Below are 14,888 nucleotides of genomic sequence, written 5' to 3' on the forward strand. Positions count from 1 at the left end.
TACTAAAAAGCAGTGCAAGGTCCAGGGCATTGAACACAAACATTTTCATTTGAAGTCATTTTAGTGTTTTATTTTTTGGAAGATTGATGTTTCCATCCCCAACAGGAGGATACAGAATTTACACCAGCTGATATGACAAGTTTGTCATGTCAAGCTTGTGCATTATTACATCTCTACATAAGTGTCATTCTATGACCTGATCTTGACGATTGTGACTCTTGCTGGACTTGCCAGGTAAAGAGCAAGGGTACTGGCAAGCTTAGACCCTGTATGGACCCCTTTCATGCCATAACGAAACAGTCAGCAGCTTCTATCTGCCCAGATGATGCTGCTGTAAAGTAATATGCAATCAGAGACCCTGCATTCTTATAAGAGAAAATGATCTATGTTATGTTTGAATGGGGCACACAGTAATGGCATTAACCTTTCAAAGAGATGACATCAAGACTCCAGCTCTCGTTTTTTTAACATAAAATTAAAAAGTCAATACCTTACAAGAAAATTGCATCCATTTTAAGATTATGTACCAGTGGAGAGAAACTGGCTTTGACAATTGGGCTACATGAGTGGCATAGCTGAGCTCTCAATATGAGAAAGCTGTAACACTGAGCTTGTCTTTCTATATTAATATTCTTCCTAAAATTGATACGGTCACTTTGATAATGTCCTTTTTCCAAAGTAATTTTCTTAGACTGATCCACAGTGGGAAGATGGAGCAGTTTGGAGGATATCTGGCAGGCACACATCACTGTGTCCTCCTCAATCCCAGAGTGCACCAGGGAAGTCCTTCAATCTGCATTTAGTCCTTCTCAGGTACCAACTTCAGCACCTTGCCAATTGCGATTGTCTTACCTTAAAAAAAAAATACATAAAACATCTTTAGATATTACGTCATTAAATGTATTTGATCTGCAAACTGCTGGAAATGTGATGTTTGAATTATCATATTAGATTTAGTTAATATCTTACCCTCATCTCTTAAGGTGAAACGTCCCATCTGAGGAAAGTCTTTAAAAGTCTCTAAGCAGATAGTTCCTGCGGCCCTAAGACGGGCGATGCATACTTGGTCTTGTTTGACAAAGCGTGGGCGAGTCTTGCTCTTGTCTCCTGTCTTCTTGTCCACCAGACAGATTAACGCCTAATTGTGGAGGGTTTTAGGAACATAACAGTTAAATATTTTAGGCTACGAAACCACAGAGCTCTGAGTTTACACCTTTTATGTCTGAATTTTTTAGGAGTGCACACAAAAACACCTACTGTTATCTGCACTTCTTCTATGCAGGTATGGATGTGTAGTACTGCATTGTAACCTGGGCATATTATGGATTTGTGTTCAATAATGACAATCTGTGAACAAGAACAAAGAAAAAAGCCTTTAAGTCATGCTTAAAAAATGACTAAATTAAATAACGAAACACAATATTGTGTGGAAATCCTTACCTGGGCATCAAAAGTGCGCCCTGAGTGGCAGAGGTTCTCAGCATTGCATAGGATAAAGCCTGGGAGAATCTCTTCCTCCTCGATGCCTTTGAGCCGGAGCTTCAGGTTTTCGCCAGGTCCGGCGTAATCCGTTTCCACATCATCTGAGAGAAGGCTCAACACTTCCACCGTGTGCTGGGAAATCAGAACAAACAACGTTTCAGACACTGAATGTGGAAATTCCAGAAAATGGCTAAGAATCATTGTGGTTACAACAAACAGTACAGTAGTCTTACCCTATTTGGCATCATAATAAGCTGTTGTGCTTTCATGATACTTCCAGATTCCAGTTTTCCAAGCACCACGGTGCCCATGTCCTACACAAAAGATTTTTAAGGAGAATTACAGACTCTATCTGCCGATGTTAGAGGTTTTTTATATTGATCAGTATTAGGCTATGCACCTTTGCCATCATTCAACACGCACTTAAAGTTAACCATAAAAAACACCAATATTCTTTTTTATTTTTTACTATACATTTTACTGCTGTGATGCCTAAATTCACTTGTAGCATTTCAACTTTATTGATTTGTTTCAATTAGACAAATAGTATAGAATTCAAATTCTAATCATAACATGGAATAAAATATCTCATGAGAGAATGTAACTATTTCACATTCTGAATTTGTATGAATTCTTATGATTTCATTTGCAAAAAATAAAGCGTACAATTTTTAGGAATAAGCACGAAGGTTCAACCAGCTCTAGCAAGGCTAGGCTAAATAACTTAATCTCATTACATGTGCTGAACACTGGACCTAGTTTAGTTTATTGGTATTATAATACCTCACACATTTAGTCTGAAAGGGAAGAGAACCGCTGAGAAAACAATTTCCTTCTTCCATTCTACTAGATAAGTTTCCTGCCAGAACACTCCCTCATGCTGTGACATTAAAATAATTGAAAATCCTCAGCAGAAACTGATACAACAGCAGTATTTGGAGCAGTAAGACACTCTTGATAGACACTAGCATATTATTTAAGAGCAGCAGATGTGGTTTTGAGGAGCACGTTGCTTACGCAACTTACCGTATTTTTCGGACTATAAGTCTCACCTAAGTATAAGTCGCATCAGTCCAAAAATACGTCATGACGAGGAAAAAAATATATGTAAGTCACACTGGACTATAAATCGAATTTATTTAGAACCAAGAACCAAAAGAAAACATTACCGCCCTCTCGCGGCTGGTGTCGGTAATGTTTGTATTGGTTCATGTCAAATTAATTTGTATAAATAAGTCGCACCTGACTATGAAAAAAAATGCAACTTATATTGCGGAAAATACGGTATGCTTATGTACTTAGTGAGATTGCGTTTAACTGTTCTAGCATCTGTAAAGTCATCAAACCTGACATCAAATGTCAAGATAACAATCCCAGCTTTCATTTACCTTGTATTTATCCACAATAGATAATCGGATGGGACCATCACTAGATCTGTTGAAGATTGGCAGGCTGTCCAGATGTGGAATGAACGGTAACCCCCTATATGAGTTCAGAGTTAATGTAAATTCCCAGTTGTCAGTCTGATTTCACCTTCATATTTACATGGTAGCCTGAAAAATGACATGCTATACTTACGTGTACCAAGGGCACAGCTCAGAAGATTCTTTCAGGTTGGCTCCAGTCATTCCAGAGCAGGGCATGAAGTGAATGTCTTTCTTCGGATTAAAGCCCACCTTCTTCAGAAATGGCACTAACTTCTCTTTACATTCCTCGTATCTGCGGGGAAATGTGCGCTAATTGGTAAAAGAAGGACACGATACAAGAATAAAAACGTCTGAAGTATATTTTATTCACCTATCCAAACTCCAGTTCACAGTGGGATCGTCCATTTTGTTGATGAGGACTATCAAATGTTTGACTCCAGCGGTTTTGGCCAGCATGGCGTGCTCCCTTGTCTGACCCCCCTTTTCAAAACCGGTCTCAAACTCGCCTTTTCTGGCAGAGATGACCTGAAGGAAAGCAAGGTTTTCTTAAATGTCTTGTCAATAAAACCAGACAAAATAAAGTCAAGACCTGCAGATTGATTTATTTTAATATACATCTACACTACCATTCAAAAGTTTGGGGGTTTAAAAAATAGTTGGCAGCATTTATCTGATCAAATATACAGTAAATATTAATTGTACAGGGTCTAACACCTATATATATATATATATATATATATATATATATATATATATATAGCACTAGAAGCAATAATCAGTCCTGCTGTTTCAAGAGGAACTCACCAGCACTGCCAAGTCAGCTTGGGATGCCCCTCCAATCATGTTGGGTACAAAGCTTTTATGGCCTGGGGCATCAAGAATAGTAAAGTGCTTTTTCTCAGTTTCAAAGTAAGCTCTTCCAACTTCTACTGTTTTCCCCTTGTCTCTTTCCTCTTGGTTTGTGTCTAGAGCCCAGGAAAGATACCTGCAGGGACAAACAGAAGTATGAGATATCATTTCAACCCAGTCTGCATCATGAGAGCAAACATTTCACTCAAAAAGACATGAATATTTGATGTGCTCACATAGACATCTAAGAATGACTATGCCATAAGGTTTGCTTATCTTAGACAAAACTCAGCTTTGCCAAAGGAATCAGTTACATTTCAAATTGTATTAGAATAGTTATCTTTGAATTTAATAATATTTCACAATATTACTGTATTTTTGATACTTTTGGTGAGCATAAGAAACTTAATGAGAGACCATCCTTTTATAGTCAGCAGTGTATGAAAAGACATTAAAAACAATGTCTGTTTACCAGGTCTCTCTATTCTTCTCTTTTGCCTCCCGTTCATATTTCTCCAGCGTTCGTTTGTCCACCATACCAGTTAGATACCTTAATGAAAAACAATTAAATATGCAGCTGTTATATTATATATCATAATGTATAAGAGGACGTTAGGTCAGCCAAGACCATGGTTGACTCACATAATCTGTCCACCAATTGTAGACTTGCCTGCATCTGTACAAAAGAAAAACAAATCAGACAATAAACTCAATCAATTAAATAATTCTGGATATAATACTTGCTAGATAAGCAGACGTTTTTACAAAGAAAATCTAAAACTGTGTATTCCAACACAACACATACCCACGTGTCCTATGAACACTACATTCACGTGTTCTTTCTTAGGGGCGTCCGGTGGAGGAGGAGGCAGCTTGGGAGTCGGCATCTCCTCATCCTCCTCCATAATTTCGTCCTGTGCCTCATCCCCACAAAATCCTGTGTCCGTCGGGGATCCACTTTCTGGTTCCTCCTCATCCGGCTCTCCTTTCTGCTCCCACGTCTCCACTGCACTGTCATCCGTCTCTCCATTCTCAACCGCAGCTGTAGGGACAGTCACATGACCACGTATGTGTTTAATGGATGCAGGATTCAAGACTAAGATTTACTAAAACACTGACCTGCTCCTGGAAAATGCAGAGACGAGCCCACAAAAATGCTAAAACTAAGACAAATCTAAACCCGTTTATTAATTCACATTTAAACCAATTTGTGAATGCATGATTAATTAACTGAAATTGTACTGACTACTTATTGTGGGATACATGTATGGTGCTTTTGCTAAAGGGTGAAAGCTTTATTCGCCTTTGCACGTAAAGGAGCAACCAACACAGCGTTTCTCCTTTTCAGGTTCTGAAGAAGAAAATTAGTCATATGGGTGTGAAACAGCATGAAGGTGAGTAAAAGATGGCCGAATTTTAATTTCTGGGTGAACTATAAGCCAGTAGTTCTCAACCAGTTGGCCGGGGTCCACTAGGTGGCCTCGAAAAACGTAAATAAATATCATTTAAATTAACTTAAAATATTCAAATTATATAAAATTAAAATCTTATCTATAAGATGCAAAGATGTATAATTTTAAAATGAATTTTTATTTATTTATATGCATTACATTTAAAGTACCAGAAATACATATCGGCTTAGATATGAGGGAATTATCTTGGATAAAGTGGGGCCTTGGAGTCAAAAAGGTAAGGAACCACTACAAAATAAAAAGATTTGAAGAGGACAGGAAAGGAATTTCAAAGCAATGATTTATATGCCATTACAAATATTGTACCGTATATTATACACTTCGGAGAACAAGCAAGGTAACAACTGATTCACCAAACACAACTGCAGCTGTATGAAAATCTATGCTTTACATAATGTGTACAGCTGGAAACAGGGTTAAATGAATAAGCACTACTCCATTCATGGAAACATTGTCATCTGCTTCTCTTGGTCAGTAGCTGTGGTTGGAGGTGTAAGTACAGATAAATAAGGCCTGTAATATGAGCACATGCATGCTGATGTGACAAGCCCAAGTTGCCCTCTGTATGGCTGATGAAGCAGCATTAGAGGCAGTGCAACACTATATCAGAACACAAAACCCAAGCAGAGAAGCACAGTCTGGTTTGAACATACCCACTGGTTCTGAGATCTCCATGCTGGCCACTGCATCGGTGTCTGCGGACAGAGACACAGGGGGGTGATAACTGAATAACATTAGATTATAATGCCATAAATCTGTTTTTAAGAATTGCAGACAACTTAATTAGGTTGTTTTAATCACTATTGAGACAAAAGTAAAATAGGTATCATTTCAATGTACAAACAGAAAATTATTTTCCCAAAGCTAGTGTGAACTTGCAATTTACAGACTAATCTACATAACCTGAAACAGACAATCATCAGCAGGTCATCTGTCTGTTATTAATAGTAGTATTAACAATTGAACTACAGCCAGTGTTGCCAAAATAGGAGAAAAAAATGTCTCTTCCCAGAACCTAGGGATGGGGGGGGCCCGTAGAAATAGTCGCTTGTTTTGGGTTTGTTTTCACATACTTGGTTGATTATTTGTCTCGCGAGATCTGGCAACACTGACGACAGCTGGTCATGTGACATCCCCAGCACAGCATCCGTGAGGGGGCGTTTAGATTAAAACAGCTGGTTCGTGTAAATACACATCATTTTAATGATACCAAAAAAAGTTCCTTGTTAATTTCCGTGTAAAACATTTTAATAAGGAAACTATTACCATCCTGTATTAACTAATAGAATCGATGAAGGGGAGAAACAGGAAATATCCTGGTGTGAAGTCGGACACGCAAGGCTAGCCGGGTATTAGTTCATGACAGCAGCAATGTGTATTGAAGTTGTCCAAATCAACATTTTAAGAAGTAGTAACGTACAACTGGCTATGTACAAAAAAAAAAGTCTTCACTCGACTGTGGTAAACATATCGCTCAACTAACCGCCAACGTCTCCCCGGCTAGCCTGCTATAAACATTTCCAGCTCAAAGCCCTTTTATGGGCACACCTCATTAATGCTGTAAGTCGGTTTATTAACGTTGACAGTTTACCATCAGACGTGGCGTCTCCCGGTGAACCTCGGGAAACAAAGGATGGTACGAATTCCGCAGCGTCCACGTTGAGCCCGGTGAAGGCGGACTGAAGCTCGGTATCAGCCGTGGCCTCGACATCGTCCTCCTGTTCCCACGAATCAGGGGCTGTGTCTCTCGAGTCCATACTGGCTTTAACTCGAAGAGTTGACGTTTCTGGCGGGTTGCACTATGACCCACGAACCGGGTTTGACCAAAACCAAATCTACTGTTAATTCAGTATCTATTTCAGGTAAACCGGGATTTTGGGAAATGCTGAAATGGAGCATGAGGCGTCTAGTCTTCCTACGACACCATGGACGCGCAGCTAGTTAACGTTAGCTGATCCTGGATCTGTGCGTGCGCGCAGTGCAGAAACGTGGAGTGTGAAAGCAGCGACCGTGTGATTATAGCCACATCAACAGCTTTTCAAATTAAGGCCATTATTGTAATGTTATGGTAAAGTACAGCGTTAAGAAATGCAAATATAATATTAACAGTAAATATTTGAAATTAAGTTTTTATTCAACCGTTTTTAGTTGAATTAAATTAGCATTGTACAAATAATTCTGTACCTTTAAATTATCACAATACATAAACAGCTGTGTAATGTATAAATACAATGTATAAACAGATAGGTAACAGATCTAAAGTACAGAAATAGATACAACTGGTTCAATCTGAACATCATGAATAAACTGAGGCATTGAGGTAATGGGAAACTTGTAACATGCTAAGTAGTATGCATTCAGTGCAGATTTCAGTCTTTGGCATCTGTTATTCCTCCAGCTGTGATGGCAAAAGTAGCCTCATTTTCTGGCATGTCAGGGCTGTAGAAAAGCAGAAGCAGATAATCATATTTTAAAACGGTCTAAATATAGGACTATATTCACCTAACAATTTTAATGTCTGTATCAATTGTGCATTGTATGTGTTCCCCTTAGTTGAGTTGTAACACTTTACAATAGGTTGCATTTGCTGGCATTAGTTAACATTAACTTAATGTAATGACAAAAATATCTTAATGCATTTATTTATCTTACTTAACATTTACTAATACAATATTAAAAATAACAGTTGTTAATATTATTTAATGGACCATGAACTAACAATGAACAGTTGTATTTTGCATTGCTCATTGGAAGTTAATGCATTACTTGATATTGAGTAATGGGAACCTTATTGTAAAGTGGTATTAAGAAAATATTGAAATTACCTATCAAATATTTTGGCAATTCTCAATTCAGCACGTCCTTTCCTCAGGCTGATACGTGTGGTGGAGGAATGTGTTAGTATGTGTCCTCCAATGGGCTTTTTGGGATCTGCTTGAAATCTAAAATCATAATAATCAGTTTAAAAAAACAATAACATTCTCTTTCCATTTTGTATTGTGTTCCTACTTGCGTCATTCCAGCACCTGGATCTGCAGTCATCTGATTGGTAACAAACACTGCAACGTTGTACTCTGTATCCAACAAATGATATAGTACTAATTAAATGAAAGTCCAAAAATAAAGTTAACATGTCAAAATCAAGAGCTAACTTCACTATCATCAGTTTTATTGTCAGGTCTATTATACGAGTAGTCTTTATATATATATATATATATATATATATATATATAATGGAATAATGGAAGATGATTTTGCAGACCTCCAGAGATCTTCTGCAGCCTGGAGAGCATCTGTGCAAGCTTTGCTGTCTCTCACCCAGCTCACCTCTTCCAGAGAAGTCCACTCGGAACAGAGCCATGATTGAGTCTATTATCTATGGAAAATTAATTGTTGATTGCAAACAAAATTAAGTAAAATCACTTCCTAAAAATCAGACCTCAGAAAGTGTCTTTATTCTATTTTACCAGAAGCTTGAAGACACCTCCTTCTTCATGGAACTTAGCTGCAATAAAGTCTAACAGTTCCATCTGATGCTCGCCTATGAATGAAAAACACTTTTTTTGCTGGCCTGTTAAACTCTAAAGTGAAACAACATTTCAAAACTTTGAGAAAAAAGTTCTGAGAGATATGTTCTTACTTGTATATGCACGTGCATATAGCACATTATCCAGTACAGCTTCATGATCCATGTGGAATCTGTCAGCTATGTCCTTCAACCTCTCAGGCCGACTGGTGTTTACAATTATTAAGGAGAAAAAAGTTCAATATGGCTTTTCCACATTGAATAGGATTAGTTAAAGGAATGTGACAAAGCAAGCAAATGCAGAAATGATACAAGGTGTTTTCAGAATCGATGAAGATTATCTTTCCTCCTGTGTACCCATATTCATCAGGAAGCTGAGCGGTTACTTAAGAACAATAAAAATGCAGTGACGTTAATGGATTAAAAATTAGATTTAAATTCCACTTTTAACATTCCCACAAGATCCATTTTTGCTCGTACCACACAGTGTATGAGAGAGTTGAGTCTTTCCAGTTCTGAATTCTAAATGAAGCAAGGGAAACGATTTATATAAACAATGTAATTTTGGCAGAACCAATGAACAGAAAATGTAATCATAATCATAACGGCACTATACCACCAAAAGCCTCAGTAATAGCCATACTCTCAACACCACCTCCGAGGAGTTTGCTGAACAAAATATGAATAAAGCATTTCTGCTGTCATGTGACTTTTAACAGACAAAATGTTAAACCCTTCTTTAGTACATGCTCCATATACGATGTAGGAAATATGGATTTTGTGGCCACGAATTAAGAATTTGTTCCTACAACTTACTGTTTGGTCATGTTTCATTAATTCCTTCCCTTCTTTTAGTTAAATTGTGACCACGATATCTAGTTTTTTTTTCCTCCACATCATCTGTGAAGCTTTGTGTTTTATGGCTATAAACAGGTTGTTATTTCTTACTGAAACTCCAAACTGCCAGTTGTGAAGTGGAACACTTGCTTCCTTTTGATACTGTATTCAGATGCTGTCTGAAATCCACATATCTGCATTCAAGAAGACCATATTTAATGAATGCACACTACATAAATTCAATCTCCTTCATCAAATAAATGTGTTACATAAATTCCAAGAAGCCCCATTAAATTACCAGCAATTTTCCAGCAGCATCCTTTATTTTGTCGACTTTAGCCTCAGACAGTCCCTTTACATTACACAGAGCACGGCGTGTGGTCATCTGGATGCCTTTCACAGTACAAATGCCTACAGACTTCAGTTTCTTGATTTCAGCCACGTTCTTAAGACTGAGGGATAGGAATCAGAGCCACCATAACGATGACATTATCATAACTTTAATAACATTATTATCACTTACAATTCCATGCTTCTGTGGGAGCTCAATGTCTTGTAAAAGGATTCCTAAGGGGGAATTTTTTATCATGTTACACAAAACTGTAAAAGGGCAAATAATAATTTTTATGAGGAAATAGTTTTGTCTGGGGGCTTATTTTATTCCTTGTTAACTGTCCTTTGCTGTTAGTATTAGGTTAAAAAATAGCTATTTTTTATCATCTCATCACTGGAGTGTCCAACTAAAATATGACTTTTATTTGCATGAATTTGTGAGGCGCACTTCACCAGTCTAGTTCTACTCAAGTATATATATAAAAAAAAATTATATATATATATATATATATATATATATATATATATATATATATATATATATATTACGTAATAAAAAGTATAGGCATAAGACAAGGACACTGGAGAACTTGTTTTTATTCCTGTCATGTGGAGCAAACATTATTATTACTAAATTACAATGTTTTGAAACATACTTTTTTTTATTATTATTTCACAATGGTTCTGCACACTGTATGGCTTTTGTCTGAAGAATAACATTGCAGAAGCTTTGCATGATAATAGTTCTACCTGTAAAAGTGATGATACACAGGGCAACTTTGTGAGTAATGTTGATGAGCAATGGGCAACCAGCTGAGACACAGGCACATGACCGATCTAAAGTATCCAGATAGACATTTGTTGCCCATTCTTAATGGGAAAGTGCCCAAGAAACATTGCTCAACAAAGCTGCCTAGTCCATCATCACCTTAAAAGACACTGCTGGCAGAGAACCTCTTCTAAAGGTTTTTAACATTTATGGAATAAAAAAAAACCAAGAAACAACCATAAAAAAAGAAAATTTCATAAGAATAAGAACATTTCACAATCAATACTGGCCATGCGTACCCTCATATATACGACAGATCTTTTGACTGGTGTTATAGATTCTCTGCACATCAGTGTCGATCCGGTGTTACAATGACAGCATAAACACTCTCTTAGAAATATAATGCACCTACAACACAGTCTAAATTTCCCCCAACAGCTGTTATAGTCTATTTCTGAAAGAAATGTTATTAGATAGCTATAATAAAAATAAAAATAAAATAAAAAAAGAGTAAAAGATCAGAGCTTGGATGACAGTCTATGCAGAATGTTTCTGTGAGAAAGGCAGAGAAAGAGAGGGAAGTTCATAAAATCCATCAAGGTCTCCATTGTATACAAAAACTATACAAAGTAACAACTTCTTGATGTTGACCAACCACAGCATTTTCCTTTCTCCGGTTCCTGCTCCCTCTCTCTTTCCCCTTCTTCTTCTACAACTCAAGGATGTTACAATATATACATCATCACAGCTTCCCAGGAGCAGGAGGCATCATTCCAGGCATTCCTCCAGACATGCCAGCATTCGGACCCAACAAAATCTATTAAAACCAGGAAAGGAAATGGAAATGAGAAATTAATTCATATTTCAATGAAAAAGACACATAATATGCATGCTTTTAAATAAAGTAAATAACACCACAAACTTTGATTTGAAGCAAAAAAGCACTTGAAAATAAGACAAAAAGACACAGGTGCATGACTGTGTACGAAATAAATACAAATCCTATGAAGCATTGCAAATGACACATTCAAATTAAAAACAATGGAAAAAAATGTGAAAATATTGAATGATGTTGCATAAGGAGTTATGCCATTAGCAGTGTTTTATGCCAGTGTACAGCTCTTTTGGCATTTGCATTTCATGATTCTCCGATTGGTGGAGATTTCGAAGCATAATCACGAAATGAATAAAGTCATTTTCCACCATTGAAATTATGCAAGCTGTTATCTTTAACAGACTCAAATTCCATCAATTAACAACCTCGTGGATTTCAGTAGATTAAAAGATTTAGAAGTTAATGCAAAAAAATCAATTTCCTTATGGACTCATCCAATCTGAATTCAGTGTCAGAACAACTGATTTCATCATATCAGGTTTCAAACTCATTTGTTCCATAGGGTGATGCTGTTTTTGAAGTGATTCCATAAGACTCTTTAATTTGTATTGATAATTTTTTGATATAACATAACCCATACTGTTATAGAAGATATAGTCATACAGCTGTAGGTATGTCAATGCAAGGAAGTTGTTTGTATTTATGCAGGTGCTGTTTACCTGTCTCTGCTGTTGTAGTTGTTGCTGTTCCAGCTGTAACCGCTCAGTCTCAAATACAACTGGCAGAACTAGAATCATAAAGGAAGTAGTACCGACCCATAGAGCGGAGCGGGAGAAACTGCAAGAAAGCAGAATATGAAAAAGAAATACTGAAATATCCAGATTATTTCTACAGTTAATGTGACAGTACGCATTTAAACTGCCAACACCTCACCTGTAAAGTTTTTTGGCTACAGATAGTGAACTCTGTGCAGATACTTCAGCTGCTGATCGCAGTGATTCTGGAAACATCTCCGTGAGACCCCACAACCTCTCCAACAGCGTTTCATCCAACTGGGAGAGAAGGGAAGAAAATAGGAGCCAAAGTAGGAGTCAAAATGGCTTACTCGGGACTCAGAGGAAAACCTTATTATTATTACAATTCAACAATTGACGGGTTCTATCAACAGTGTCTAATATTAAAATATGATGTACTTTGTGTATATGAAATAATAAGATTGACATAAGATTTATATAAAAACTAAATATGGCAAATTATTAATTAATTAATTACTAATTATTAATATGAACAAGAAATAACAGTGATTTATTTAAAATGGATTATTTATATAAACTGATAATTACTTATACAAATAATTATTCAAGTGACACTTGTGAAATACAAAATTATAAAGAAATGTTGTCACTTTCTTCACTGAAATACAATGGCACACACACACACACTGTATGTGTGTGTATATATATATATATATATATATATATATATATATATATATATATATATATATATATATATATATATATAAAAATGTATATGAATGAATAAATAAATAAATAAATAAAACGTTTTATGTATTTTAGGCCAGGTTTGACCGGCTAAATAGCTCATATTGGCTATGCGCGCACCAAACAAGCTACTAACTTTAGTCTGTTTCCTTACAATTTCCTATTATGTTCACAATTTATTAAAGTCAAGCAAAACTGTACCTCTTCGTCCTCCTCATCACCCTCGATCTCGCCTTCGGGGGGTCGTGTCTCCCCACGGTCAGAGTCTGGAGAGAGCTCCTGGATCTCGGCCATTTTTAAATATGCCTCTAGTCACTTTTGGATATAGACGTTATATTATAATCGTGAAAAGACCTCGGTGATGTTTTAGAGCTTCACAATGACTTACAGCCAAAGAGCACGCATAAAGCTGAGGTCACTTGGGTTACACGTGAGACGGATTTACTTCCCCGGTTCCTTGTAAGGAAGCACAAAGACATGTTAGGACATCTATCGACACGGAGGTCTTACTGCAGATGGTGATCGCGTGCTCGTGGACGATGAAATAGTGGAAGATTGCTGGCTTTATTAATGTGAAGTGGAAGGGAAATTTAAATTACGTACATATTCACGTCACTTCATAAAAAAAGAGAGGAAATACGGCAACCGCGGGAGTTTCAGACCAATCAGCCGTTTGTTTATTTTATAATTTTTATTAATTGCATAATTCTTTTTTTCATGAATTCAATAAACATGTAATTTCTTACAAGTTTTCAAGGTAGTGAAAGCGTGAGTTTTATTCCTGGTCACAGTTTTAAGTTATGGGAAAGTATTTGTAGTTAAACTTTTTGTACACTACTGTCAAATTTTGTACTTTATTTCATTTAAAGTAAGAGTAATTTAATTTAATTATTGAATTAAATAATATAATTATTGAATTAATACTGATTAGTTGCTTTATAAGCATTGCACAAATGTGGTCATGAAAATCAGCAATGAGGAAGTGCCTTGTGAAGTTCACTCAAAGGTCAGTGACATAGACACATTTAATGATATAAAGCTGTTATAAACAATACAAAAAAAGTTCTAAATTTTAATCTAATAAAATTTCTGATGCATTTGTACAGCAAATGTTGCAATAATATTAAGATGTGTTAATAATCTTTTCTATAATTAAAGGATGTTTCAAAAGTGGGACATCATGTTTTGACTAATGTGGCACAAATATACTATGTTATTCAACTGATAAAATGTGCATAAAGAAAATTAAATGCATGCATTTTTGTTAATTGTGTGGGCTTATAATGCAGCAATATTTTTGTTATAAGATCCAAATTGTAAATGTAGAGACTAGAAGACAATGGGATCCTGAACCAATGAGTCCACAACTGGCAAGGACTGCTTATATCTGTATGAAATGTTTTATCATTACAATAATCATGGTTTTGGAAAAAACGTTCCATATTCTTACCAACCATGTGCAAAGTATAGAAGTTTGATATCACTTTAATATCAAGACATACCATGTTCCAATGTTTTTTAAAATAGTTTATGAAGTTATTTTGCTATCTTTATTAAGTCCAATTTTAAATTTGTGACTTAATTACATGGTTATTATTATTGTTGCTACCAGAACTTAGACTTTTTTGTATTTTTTTTATTATATGTTATTTCTGTTATAGTTATATTTAACATTCCACATTTGAACATATTGTTTTTTAACAAACTGATGAAAACAGCAAACAGGTCTATTAAATTAATTAATTATAGGTTTAATATAAAACACATTTAACCAGGAGTCTTAAATGTGAATTTTCCTTTGTAAAAAATTAAACTATTTCTAACCCAAAACACAATGTTCCTGATCTGACCAT

The 14,888-nt window shown here is 36.0% G+C and overlaps 2 protein-coding genes and 1 pseudogene across 2 annotated transcripts; all 3 read right to left on the reverse strand.

Annotated features, from left to right (window-relative positions):
• Positions 1 to 53: 53 nt before the first annotated feature.
• On the reverse strand, positions 54 to 7,166 carry LOC113056030 (eukaryotic peptide chain release factor GTP-binding subunit ERF3A-like). Its single transcript, XM_026222481.1, has 14 exons — positions 6,822 to 7,166; positions 5,884 to 5,925; positions 4,564 to 4,800; positions 4,401 to 4,434; positions 4,231 to 4,308; positions 3,714 to 3,894; positions 3,280 to 3,434; positions 3,061 to 3,201; positions 2,871 to 2,964; positions 1,716 to 1,796; positions 1,441 to 1,614; positions 1,258 to 1,347; positions 970 to 1,138; positions 54 to 852 (listed from the first exon to the last, which is right to left on the reverse strand). The coding sequence occupies exons 1-14, from the start codon at positions 6,985 to 6,987 to the stop codon at positions 800 to 802; spliced, it is 1,695 nt and encodes a 564-aa protein (XP_026078266.1). The 5' UTR covers positions 6,988 to 7,166; the 3' UTR covers positions 54 to 799.
• A 186-nt stretch (positions 7,167 to 7,352) lies between these two features.
• LOC113056488 (meiotic recombination protein DMC1/LIM15 homolog) lies at positions 7,353 to 10,988 on the reverse strand (annotated as a pseudogene).
• LOC113056032 (mitochondrial import receptor subunit TOM22 homolog) lies at positions 10,506 to 13,515 on the reverse strand. The gene is made up of 4 exons (XM_026222483.1): positions 13,237 to 13,515; positions 12,464 to 12,582; positions 12,250 to 12,367; positions 10,506 to 11,512 (listed from the first exon to the last, which is right to left on the reverse strand). Exons 1-4 carry the CDS (start codon positions 13,327 to 13,329, stop codon positions 11,438 to 11,440), a joined length of 405 nt encoding a protein of 134 aa, XP_026078268.1. The 5' UTR covers positions 13,330 to 13,515; the 3' UTR covers positions 10,506 to 11,437.
• Positions 13,516 to 14,888: the final 1,373 nt, after the last annotated feature.

Source organism: Carassius auratus, chromosome 37 (genome assembly GCF_003368295.1).
Source record: "Carassius auratus strain Wakin chromosome 37, ASM336829v1, whole genome shotgun sequence".
NCBI lineage: Eukaryota > Metazoa > Chordata > Actinopteri > Cypriniformes > Cyprinidae > Carassius > Carassius auratus.